General features: G+C 51.1%; 1 protein-coding gene across 1 annotated transcript in view; it reads left to right on the top strand.

Moving 5' to 3' along the window:
• Positions 1-4,515: 4,515 nt before the first annotated feature.
• UBASH3A (ubiquitin associated and SH3 domain containing A) overlaps positions 4,516-12,723 on the top strand; it is a 36,858-nt gene continuing 28,650 nt past the window's right edge. Inside the window, exons 1-4 of the mRNA XM_080824684.1 lie at positions 4,516-4,634; positions 6,646-6,699; positions 9,093-9,279; positions 11,984-12,182. Coding sequence (XP_080680810.1) covers positions 4,522-4,634; positions 6,646-6,699; positions 9,093-9,279; positions 11,984-12,182 — 553 coding nt within the window. The 5' untranslated portion in view covers positions 4,516-4,521. The remainder of the gene's footprint in view (positions 4,635-6,645; positions 6,700-9,092; positions 9,280-11,983; positions 12,183-12,723) is intronic.

Below are 12,723 nucleotides of genomic sequence, written 5' to 3'. Positions count from 1 at the left end.
GATACATTCAGCCAGTTGCGGTGTGACTGAGTTTTGTTTTCCTACCTCTCAGCACCTGTGCACGCACCTCTCAATGTTTTTGGATTTAAGACCAGGAATATTTCAAGCTCATACACACCCCCTTCACATCTTTGCTAACTACTCTCTCCAGTCCTTGATCAAACATTTGCCCTCGAAGACAGGGATAGGAGACTTAGAACTTGATTCTTCCACTGTTTTCACTGGAGTGCTGTAGGCAATGTAGCCAATGGAATACCACTCTCAGGGGACAGTCTAGAATGTACGCTCATGGCACCTGGCACAGGGATGAGTGTGTGATGAGGCTCCAGGCACATGGCTGAGCTGATCATAAACTAAGGTGATGGAACAATATTGAGTAGACAGGTAGAAAACCAGAAACAATCATGAATTCACATGTGTCGTATTAATACATTAACAGGTTAACATCTTGGATGTGTGTCAAATGAGGTCAGTTTGCTAGGGTAGAGCAGGGAGATGACCCATGATGGTGGCTGAACTTCTATGACCATGTAGTAGCTCTCAGAAAGCTCACCTACAAATTGATTTCATCAATCTCAAAACACAAATTTAAGGAAAGAGAAATCATCGTACCTAGGGCTGGCATTCACCAAGGTGGTGTCTTGCATGGTCTTGGTTTGGAGGTGTGAGAAGGGGAGGGGACCCCCTGAGGGGTCCTTTAGGAGCTGTGAAGTTTTCGTAACCATTGGCACACAGCTTGAGTTCCAAGCATTGTATCAGTTTCTACCTTTTTATTTATTTTTTTTTTAATTTGAGAGAGCGGGAGAGGGAATATGAGCAGGGTAAGGGGCAGGGGGTGAAAGAGGCTCTCGCTGCTGGTGGGCTCCATCCCAGGACCCTGGGATCATGACCTGAGCTGAAGGCAGACGCTCAACCAACCGAGACACCCAGGCGCCCCTCAGTCTCCGCCTGGATCCCATTGGTGAGAGAAGGAGGCTTTGGGAGTCGGCCCCAAGAAGTGTCCATCAAGAAGGTTTTGTCTTTCCACTACTCGTCTTGGAAGATAACTTTTCAAGCTAAGGAAAAGGGATGAGGCTGGATTGGTCATTTCCTGGCTTACATAAATAAGATTTTTTTTTTACAAAGAGAAATTTGTATTTTAATATGTTATAAAGACAATTGCTCAGAAAGTGGTTTACTGTTGAGAAAAGAAAAATATGTTTGAGTGGAGGCTATATTCCAGACCCCAAATCTACTTTTTTTTTTCTTCTGGTCACAGGCTTTTTCTATGTTGAGGCTTTCAAATTTGAGCTATTTGATTATGAAATCATTTCATCTTTTTAACTCCTCAAAGAAGAAAGATATTTAAAAACATAATTAACTTACGTTTAAAGATGAAATATTGAAAGATTTTCCTCTGAAATGCAGAACAACACAGGAGATGCACTGTACAGAAAAATACCGTATCTATTCAACAATTGGGGTCCAAGCCAGTGCAATAAAAGAAGAGGAAAAGGAAGAGGAAGAAGAAGGAGAAAGAAGGAAGAATAAAGAAGAGGAGGAAGAGAAAAAAAGAAGGTAAGAAAGGGGAAAAAAGAAAACTGGAAAAGAAAATGAGAAATTAAAAGAAATTTTAGAAGTAAAGAATATGTACTGGTAAGAAAGAAATAAGTATATCATTCATCGACACAGCTCCTTTCGTACATAGAATATTTTTAAAATTCTAGAGATTAGTTACTGGAATTAATAAGTGAGCCCAACAAGACACTTGGATATAAATTAAAATAAAACAATATGAAATCAATAGTGGCAGCTGCTCCTCGGAACAATTTGTTACTTAAACTATAACCGCTGGAGGATTTTACTAGTTACCAAGCATATTTAGACGCGGCCTTAAGAAAAACACATACTGGCAACGGGTCTTTGGGGAGAAGGACGGTCTACGACCGTGAAGCTGGGCAGCTGGGAACGCCCAGCCCGCCCGGGGCGGACGAAACACCGCCTGCTTCCCTTTCCCGTGGTCGCTTGTTTCTTCGTTTCTCTTCCCAGAAGCGCCCGTTGTGAGTTAGATGAGTCCTTTGAATGTGCTTGGTTAACCATAAACTTTACCCTCCTTCTTGTTTGTCCACCAGACATGTGACTAATGCTCGACCTTCATCAGTTCCTCTGTGGGCCCTTGTTTCTATCTAATAAAAGTGAGACTGTGGAGTTGCTCGGGGCAGCCGCCTTCTCGACGGGTGTCCTCGGCTCCCAGTCTCTTGCCGCTGACTTGCTTGTGCTAATTCTTCTCCCTTTCGCCGACCGGAAGCGGCAAATAGTATTTTGAATCACCAGCAACGAAGAGTATGAGTGTGAAATTGAAAAAAAATAATTTACAGTGACATTGAAAATGATCAAATACTTCAGAATAATCTAACTAATATTGCAAGACCTCTACTCAGAAAATTACACAACAGAATTGAAAGAAAATCTGATAACTCTATTCCAGGAAATTTAACAACTTAGATAAAATGATCATGTTCCTTGAAAAACAACTTAATGAAACTAATGCAAGAAGAATATTCTTGTATCTATTAAATAAATTAAATCCATAACTTAAATCTTTCTAAAAAAGTTCTAGGCCCAGATGACTTTACTGATACATCTTTTCAAACATTTAAGGAGCTACACCTGTCTTACAAAAACTCAGAGAATCAGGAAAGAGGAAATATTTCCCAACTCGTGTATGAGGCCAGAATAACACTGACACTTAGGGCAACCAACTGTTGTCATTTGCTAGGGATTGAGGTGGGGTTTCCTAGAATGGGAACTTTCAGTGTTGTGACCAGAACTCTTCGGATTTTCGGAATGAGTTGATCAGTCTACTGCCACCAAAACCTGACAAGGAAATTATAAGAAAGGAAGAGAACAGGCCATGCTAATTAACAAGCACAGATGCCAAAAATTCTAAATGAAGTATTAACAAATTGATTACTATATACAAAGGATAACATGATCAAAGCTTTATCTTAGAAACCAAGGTTGATTTAACATTCCAAGTTCAATTGGAATAAGCTACCTCATTCACCAAATAAAGAAGAAAAACAACATGATCATCTCAATAGATGCAGAAAAAGCTTTTGATAAAATTCAGTACCTGAAAAAAATTATTTAATATAATAAGGGTTACTTACCCTAAACTTATATTCAGCATGTCACTGGAGGTCTTTGCCACAGTGATATGGCATGAAGAGGAAAAAAAGTTTATAAATATTAAACAGGAAGGGGGAAACTGGCATTTTTTGAAGATGACATAACTACTTACATAAAAAATCAAAAAGAATCTACAAAATATTAGAATTAGTAAGTGATCTTGGCCAGATTGTTGGATGTGATGTCTATATATGAGAATCAATAATATTTCTATATACTGACAACAAATGGAAATAGGAATTTTTTTAAACTATAGCAACACATAGGAATAAACTTAGTGTTGGAAGTACAAGACCCTGAAACCACAAAACACTACTAAGAGAAAGTAAATAGAGAGATATACCATATTCATGGAATGGAAGAATCAATATTGTTAAAACTGACTCAGCATAGATTCAACCTAATCCCCCCAAAACCCCAGCAGGCCTATTTTTGTTGAAAATCAGCATACTGTTTTTATTGTTCTTAGTATTCCTTCCCCTTCCTTTCTAATATAAATTTTATTGAGGTTTAATTTACACACCCAATCTGAGGGTTTGGTCCAGTCGGTCTTGAAGACCTACACATCCTTATCAGGATAGAGGACATTTCCATCACCCCCAAAACTCCCTCAGACCCTCGCCTTGGGCAACCACTTATCTGTTTCCTATCTCTGTAGTTCAGTTTTACCTGGTTTTAGAGTTTCATTTAAGTAGAATCATACAGTATATATGATCTTGAATCTGGCTTCTTTAAATCAAAACAATGTTGTTTGGAATTCATCCTGTTCTCTCACAAGACAGAAGCATGTTGTTGCTATTGATGAGAGTTACTTGTGGACCAAAGATGCCATAACTTACGAAGGCATTCTGCAGTGGATGGACTTCTGGATTTCTTCTAGTTTGGGTCTATTGCGAATGAAGCCATCGTGGACATTCACATAAAGTTTTCATGTGGTCCCGCCTTTTCACCTCCCCTTGGTAGATAGCTAAATTCGTAGATTTGTCATGGAGCAAATGTATGAGGAACTGTCCCAATATTTTCCAAAATGCTAGGACAATGTCTAAGAGCTCCAAGTGTTCCACAGCCTCGTCAAAATGTAGTATTGTCGATCTCTCCAACTTTTGCTCTTCTGGTAAGCGTGTTGGAGCTCTGGAACGCAAACCCCATGTGGGAACGGGGCTGGGGGATGCCATACCCCAGCACCCTGCAAAAAGAATTCTGAAAAACCAACATCTCATGCAAACAGGATATTAGCTATTGTCAGAAAGATCAAAAGGGCTTGAGGTTTTTCTTCACACTCTCAGGAAGCCTTGCCTGTCTCACTCTCTCTGGCTTTATCTATTCATTTCTGTCCGCAGGCAGGAAGAGATGGCAGCCGGGGAGACTCAGCTCTACGCAAAGGTCTCCAACAAGCACAAGGGCCGCAGCACTGCCTCGCTCCTGGACCCCCTCCTGGGAATGGGCTTCCCGGCACACACCGCGTGAGTACTGTCCCGGGGCCGCAGGCCCCTGGGGGCGTGTCCTAGGCCCCCAACCCTTCTGCCCTTTGTCACACAACTGCCGGGAGCTCAGAGTGCTTGCTTCCTGCCCAAGGAGTGCACCTTGTTTCTGCTTCTTCTAAATGACATGACCTGGCCCTTTACAGACAAGCTCTGCTGGCTGACAGGTCAAGGGACCCTGAAATGTAAAAAATTGGGAGTCGTGTATTACTGGGGCGCCCCCATTTTTCCGGGTTTGGAGGAGTGTGGGCCTAGTTGTCATGTATTACTGGGGCGCCCCCATTTTTCCGGGTTTGGAGGAGGGTGGGCCTAGTTGTACCCTCTCTGAGATGACACTATAAGTGTTTCTGACTCCCCGTTGAAGGGGGCTGTTGAGAGAACCCCCAACAAGGACGTATTTCTAAACGGTGCAGGGCAACCTTCTTCTACAGGGAAAAATCTCTTCAATGTCTGATCAGTGAAAGAGATGGTTAGAAAGTGAGGGAACAGCATTGACTCGATGCTGCTTACCCAAGGAGAAGGTCCCCACATGGAAAATTTTAACCTTAAGAGCCACCCTGTCAGAGAGAGAAGTCCCTAAAAGCAATGAGCTATGATAAGGGCCGGGGGTACTAAGTTTTTACAGGCTTATTCACACGGGGAAACGCATCAGAAGACCCGTTAAGGGGCACTAGTCTTCAGCTCAGGTCATGATCCTGGGGTCCTAGGACTGGGCTCCCTGCTCCGTGGGGGGCCTACTTCTCCCTCTCTCTCTGCCACTCCCCCTGTTTCTGCTCTCTCTGTCTCTCTGTCAAAGGAATAAATACATTCTCAAAAAAAAATAAAATAAAAAGTACCTATAAGGAACTTTGGATTGGGGAGGGGACCAAAGGTTCCTTAAACATTATAACAAAGCCTGAGCCAATTGGCCAAAATCACTTGGGAGCGACACTCCTTGCTTTCCTAACCTAAATCAGAACTTTGTCGCCTTTATGCTGACGATAAACCGGGGGTCTTTGACATAAGCCGTGGAACCATGCGTCAGCCCCAGCCTGGGCACCTTCCCTCGGGTGCAGCCGGGGACACGGAGGCCCAAGAGCACAGGCAGTCGGGGGAGGCAGGACCCCACCCTCGGCCCCTCTAAAGCCCATCCTCTACTACGCGGCTGGTACTGGAGGCGGACTCAGAATCCCTCGAACTGAAACCAAGGTCATCGCCGTCCATGTTCACCAGCAGCAGCACGGGGCCTTGCCATGTTGCTTTGCTCGTTGACTCCAGCCACTTCCGGGCTCCGTTCCCAAGTGAGCTGCCTTAGTGAGCCGGAGTCCAACCTGTCCAGTTGGTCCCATTCGGCTAAACTTAATCCGGCGTGTGTACGTCCTGGGTAACCGTGATGGGCGCAGCTCCGCTGGGCCTTGGGGACCGTGAGGTCTGGGGGAGGGACAAACAGACACATGTCTGTAGAGGTGAACCACGGTGCCCGGACGTGCGGTGGGGAAACGGGATGGGCTGCCCCATCCACCTCACTGGCAGGTTTGGGGAAGTTATCCTGGAGGAAGGACGTCTGAGCCAAGCTTGGGAGAATCCGTGCCATTTCTCTAGGGGTGTGTTGGCACAGGGCTGCATTTTGTCAAGGAGGTACGTGTGCAAGCCAGGGCTGCAGCCCCTCACAGCCACCTTCCGGACCCGAGAGTGGGCTCACCTGGCTTCAGTGCAGGGTTCGGGGGCTGGCCGAGGAGGCAGAATTGAGGGCAAGGTTGGACCCGGTGCCCAGAACTGAAGGCGGGAGCGCCTGAGCAGGGAGGAATGAGCAGGTGCGTGTTTTCAGAAACCACAGTGATGCCACAGGGAGACAGAGGCCCGGTCAGGGCATCCAGCTGCAAAGTCCAGCCGTCCGGGCCCTCATGGGGGCCCCCCAAAGGTCCCCTGTGCTGTGCAGGGCCTCCCCTGCCTCTCCCCTGCTTCCCCGAAAAACGGAAGGCAGATCTCTGAATGCTCCTCTCGTCTCCTGCAGGCTGAAGGCGTTGGCAGCTACTGGAAGAAAGACAGTGGAGGAGGCATGTGATTGGTGAGTAGGGCTGTCTCTGCAGACCTGCTGCGTACTTGGCTTTGAAAGCTCTGTAGGGTGGACACGGGGAAGTGCCCCACACATGCCGGGCGGCCGGGGACAGAGTCCCTGCTTATCCACCCAGCGCCAAAGAAAAGGAGAAGAGAATCGGCATTTAAAGTGGCCAACAGAGGAGAGAGATTGAAATTTGAACAAGCCTTTCTTCACCTGAAAATCTGAGTTTACCCAAATGTGATAATCAAAGAAGAAAGACACCCACGTGATCTGTTGAGTAAATAGGGAAGATACAAAAGAGAGGTCCCCACTCTCTCAGGCCACCTCTGATGGGGAGAGAGTTTGCTGCTGGTCCTGGATGCCCCCCGAGGCATCAGGGGCCAGGGGCTGGGGCCTGGGGGAGGAACTCGGGGTTCCAGGAGGCTCTGCCATCAACCAGTTACGCACTCGGAAAGCCGCCCACTGCTTCAGGCCTCGGCTTTCTGCTCTGGGAGAATAGGTGCCCCGTTCTCTAGCACCCAGTCCCCCCGAATGTGCCATGATGCTCTCATTCTGCCCCAAGGTGGAAAGTCCCCTCGTGCTCTGGAAAAGCGCAGCAAAAATCAAGCCATAAAACCCAAGTCTCAGCCAGCTGGGTGCCCTCCCAGAGCGGGATGGCAAATACTGACAGTGGGTCCCTGAGTGGCCAGTATGTCCTCACCGGGAATCCCCTTTGTCCCCCCAAAATTCTATACCAAGGGCAAATGATGTAACCCCTTTGCCAGACAAAGGGAAACACCCAGGATCCTCTGGGCTAGGCTAACTCTAAAGTCGGTTGCTAAATTTGAATTTCAAACGAAACCGACCGCCTCAAGGGCCATGGTGACTTCCTGCAAGTCACAACTCAGCCCAGAGGACCGCAAGTCCCACTGAGACCTGGGGAGACAGTGGGGTCCCCTAGGCTCTACCAGAGTGGGCCGACCTTAGCTAACCCGGGAAGTGCCGTTTCAGATACCATTAAAACTGAAAGGCAGCTTCAAGGGTCCACGTGGGTGAGCGGAAGGGGGGGTCTCTCCTTGTCCTGGCTGCAGTCCGGGGGTGTACCAATTTACTGCCGCCCACCATGGACTTCCACGTCCATGTCCGTGTCCAGGTTCACATCTGTGTCCAGGTCTGTGCCTTGGAAACGTAGAAAAGGCCCAAGAAGCATGAACAAAGATCTTGATAACTGCGAAATGAAACTGTGCACCGAGAAGCCAGCGTAGGCGTCCAGGAGTGGAATGGAGGAGGGAAACACCACCGGCCTGACGAGCGTGCACGGCCCTCGGAAGGGTCATCCTGACACGCCTTACCAGATGCCTACCCACAGACAAGGATAAATCACAAAAACATGGTGTGGACTAAAAACAACACAACCCACAGAATAATTTAAACCGTCGCTTATCATTATAAAAAACACACACGCATGTTTTCTGCATGTTGGTTACTTAAGTTTCTGGAAGGAAAAGCAAACAGTGAAGGAGGCATTTGTGCCAGGACGGAGGGGTGGTTGGTGTTTTGCTCCTAAGGAGACCCCATGGGTGCACAGGGCCTGTTTCCCCAAGGGGCCACGTCCCCCTAAACTCAATATTGCGTCTCGGGCCCTTCTCTGCATCACGAGAAATTCTTCAAAACCGTGACTCCTGATGAATAACCCCAACATAAAATACCTCACACGGGCGGTGTGACTTGCTTTCCCCTTCGGAGAAATTTCTGGAAGTAGAATTGTCAGCTCAAATGGGATGGGCCTTTGAGGGCTCTTGGTGTGGCCTGATGGTTTGATTTTTACAGACGTTCCACAGACCCGCTGCCCCTTTGACACATGCAGCAGAACCTTCTTCCCTTCAAAAATGTGTTCATTTGTCAGACGAGGAAACGACGCCTTGTGGTTGTCTTAATTCTTGTTTCTGTCATCAGTGAGAATGAACGTGAATTTGGGGTTGTATATCATTTCTCCTTGTCCTTAAAATAACCGTCTGAGTTCAAAGAAAGTATAGAATAGCATCCTACAGTTTGTCTCGTTGTGTTTAGGGGAGGGGGTTGTTGGTTTTGACTTTTACACTCAATTTAAAGTCAGATGGAATGAAAAATGTGAATGTTTTCTACAAGTTTTCTGGCCCCCAGAACTGAAGACCAGGCCACCTTCTCTCAATCTTGGGCTTAGGCCGGGAATCAGACCGATGTGGGGCAGAGCCAGGGGTGAGGGGACCCGGTACCACTCTGCGGCCACACCAGCCCCGGGCGCACCAAGCCTCGCCGAGAGGGGCTGGCGGTGAGTTTGTGCGGCGTGGACACGGCTGGCACTGAGTGGCCGCGCTCCCCACGTGGGGCAATCGTCCCGCCGTCACGGCACCAGGTGTGAGCTGCCTGCTCTCTTGCAGGCTGCGTTGTCATCGCGACGACCCATCTCTGGACGACCCCATCCCCCAGGAGTACGCCCTCTTCCTCTGCCCCACGGGGTCCCTGCTGGAAAAGCTGCAGGAGTTCTGGAGGGAGAGCAAGCGCCAGTGCACAAAGAACCGAGCCCACGAGGTCTTCCCTCACATAACGCTCTGCGACTTCTTCACGGTGAGTCGGCCCCACGTGCCTTCAATGCCCCTAACACGCCGCTGGGGGCAGCTCCCTGTGACATCTAGGGGCCGCTGGAAGTCACTGAGGGCAGCCCCGTGATCTATTTCCACGGGGTGGCCCGCAGCTGTCGCACTTCGTGTGGGACACCCTTCACTCTTCTCATCTGGGCAACTCCTACGCATTCCTCAAAACCCTGCTCACTTAGCCCCTCCCTCTGTTAAGTCCTGTCCTGCTCCCCAAGCAGAAGGGGCCGCCGCCCTCTGTGCACCCACCATCGTGTTGTTTGTGTCTCTAGTGGCCTGTCCATGTGCTGTGACAATGTGTCTCGTGCTACCCTGCACCCCATACGAGACTGAATCCCTCAAGAGAAGGTAGATGCCTCCCTCCTCTTTGTACCCCGAGCCTAGCACAGCGCCTCAGAGCAGGTGATTCGGAGATGTGTGGTAATGACCTGAAGAATGGTGCTGCTGGCCCGTCCCAAAGGCCACAAACGCGGGACTCTTCCCTGCTTCGGGGACCAGCGCTGGCCGAGAAGTCGGTCAAACGGGCGGCCTCACAGGGTCCAGGGAAGGTGAGGAGGACCTGGGCCCGCTCAGGAGAGAAGAAGCAGGCAGGAGAGGGAGGGAGGCAGGGAGGGACAGGCAGCCCCTGCCCCTGCGGCTCCCCACCGGGGGAACACGTGGGCACTCCGTGGCCGGCCCCCCTCTGCTGTCCGCCAGCTCTAAGGGCTCCCCCCATTTCAGGGGTCCCACCGGGACCTGAAGAGTGCCCCGTCCGCAGCTCCAAAGCATGCTTGGGAAGGGGGCTACGAGCCTCTGCAGGAGACCTTCCCAGCAGGTGTCCCGGGAGCCTGTGCTCCATCCCCGTCTGCCAGGGGCTGCGGGGAGGGGGTCCCAAAGCACAGAACTTCTGGAGCTAAAACCAGGAAAGCCTCGGGCAAACCGGCATGAGTCGGTCGCCCTCCTTTGCCAGTGACAGCGTTTGTGACAGACTCCTTCCTGGCGTGTCCTGGGTAGCTCGTCAGGGAAAGGAAGGCAGCCCAGCCGGTGATGAAAGTAACCTTAGAAACGGGCGCGCTTCATCACGGCAGCCGCGGGTCCAAACCCGCGGGGACTCGTGCCCAGCGCGCACGTGTCCACACGGACACTCAGAGACACACACACTACATGACACACACGGACACAGACTTAGATACAAGCGTGCCCTTCCCTCTCCTGTGTCAGCCGCCCCGCCGACCCCCAGCCTGGGCCGGCCGAGCCCCCTTTCTGGCAGAAGAGCGGCGGAGGGACTGAGTGTCTCTCTCTGGTGCCATAAAAGGGCAACGTTCAGCCTCACGGGCTGATGTCCCGCCGCAGCTCTGCTTGTGACGACTCTGGGCTTCCAGACCGCTTACCGGAGACCTGGAGACGCAAGGTGGACGGACAGTGGCTTATTCACGGTTACGCCTCCCGGGTGTCACGCACTTTCCCAGGCCCTGCAAGGCCCACAAAGATGCGACAGATGGACGAACGGAGTGAGCCGCTGGTCAGAAGGGGACATAAAAATGCATATTACACTCTATGCATATTAATGCGTATAATGCATCTTGAAACCATAACGTGATTGGTTCCTCGGGGGAGGAAAGGGGCTGTGACAAATTTGGAGGGAGCCCACTGCCGGGAAGAGCCGAGCTCGGGCTGATTTCCTGTGGGGCGGGGACAGGGGAAAGGTCTGGGTTTCACCGTCGTTTCATCGTGGTCCCATATGGCCACGTGGCTCTTCTCCACGGAGGAAGGTCCTCAAGCCCAGGAAGGGGCTTGGGCAGCGCTGAGCCCCAGAACCAGGAGGGCGAGAGGGTGTGAGTGGGGAAGGGCACCGAGGGCACCAACTGTGTCCACGGCCCTAGCAGGCAAGCTGAGCAGTGTAGACAGCCCTCTGCAGGTGACAGGGGAGCACCTGCTGCCTCGGGGTGGAGGGGAGCATGGCCCTAGGTAACATGGTCGGGCAGAACTGTGCTCAGGGACCTGGGGGGCAGTGGGGAGACTGGGTCAGAGTCCGTGTTAGTTCAGGGTCCCCCAAGAAGCAGACCCCGAGGTGGAATTAGAAGTGCAAGAGATTTATTTGGGAGAAACACCTGTGAATGGCAAAGAAGAAAGGGACAGGCAGGAGAGCGGAGGCGGACTGGGCGGCTCCGAGAAGGGCAGCGGGCCAGCGGGGAGCCTGGGAGCTCCGACCACTTCCAAGGAAACCGCATCAGGGGCAGTGACTGGCCTGGTCACTGTGGGATGGTGGCCACATGCCCGGGACTTTGGCCACTGTGCTCCTCACTGTGAGCTCCGGGCCGTGCATGAGCATGAGCACCGCTGCCTCAGAGTCCAGAGAAGCCTCCAGAAGCTGAATGACGCAGCGCGGACCACAACGGCGGGTTGAGTTGACGTGACACGGAGGGGCGGGAGGTAGCTACGGTGACCAGGGACTTCCAACCCAGACACTCAAAAGATGTTCCATTCTGAAAGGAATCTTACCCGCGATCTCTAAGAAACTGAGGACCAGGTTATAGAACAAATCCACAACCCCAGTCCATAACGTGGACGAGAGAACTGAGTCTAGCATCGCCCCCAGAAAGAGGCTCGGTTGGCTGCACAATTTTTCTTACCCAAGTTCATAGTTGACCTTCTGGCAAGAGGCGAGGAAACACACCCTCTGTCTCCTTCTCCCTCAGTGCGAAGACCACAAGGTCGAGTGTCTATACGAGGCTCTGAAGAGAGCTGGGGACAGGATCCTGGGTTCCTTCCCCTCGGTGGTCCCTCTGGTCCTGCACTCCTCCGTCAGCTATCTGGGCTTCTTCGTGAACGACAGCCCCGCAGACGTCATCCGGGAACTCGCCCTGACGTTCGCTACGGAAGCCTCCGTCTTAGCAGGTAGGCGGTCCCGGCCAGTTGCACACGAGGGGCGCGGCTGATAGGGAGTGACCGCCCTGTGTCTGGGGCCGCACTTGCTCCGGGGCGCGGTGGGTCGGCGGCACGGAGGGGGCTGCAGGCTGCTCCTTACTTACCTCAGAGAGCAGACTCTCAGGACCCGCGGTCCCTGTGTTCTCCAAGCGGGAATACCTTTGTCTGCAGCGATGGGGTTTCTCCGAACACTTGGCACGTTCCAGCTGCCCGGGGAAACGGTCCCAGGAGGGGATGTTGTGTGGCCACGTGAAGGCCGAGGATTTCAGGCTGGTGCCCATGTTGGGGGAGGGGGGCTACCCAGCCCTAGGCCCACCTTGGGCAGATCCCCTCCTGGGGTCAGCGCTGTGTCTAAAACCAAGTCCTAGCTGGGTTTTGTTGATGTTTTAGGAAGGAGCATACTCTTCTCTTGTCGGCCTCTTGGGGAAGGATTGTCTGGACTCCTTCTGAGCGTCTGCAAATCTCCGTATCCCCCCAGCATCTGCGCTGGTCTGGAGATGGGCTCCAGCTG

The sequence above is a fragment of the Martes martes genome, assembly GCF_963455335.1.
Source record: "Martes martes genome assembly, chromosome: 1".
NCBI lineage: Eukaryota > Metazoa > Chordata > Mammalia > Carnivora > Mustelidae > Martes > Martes martes.
Note: the sequence above shows the minus strand (reverse complement) of the source record. Positions and strands in the feature narration are given on the sequence as shown.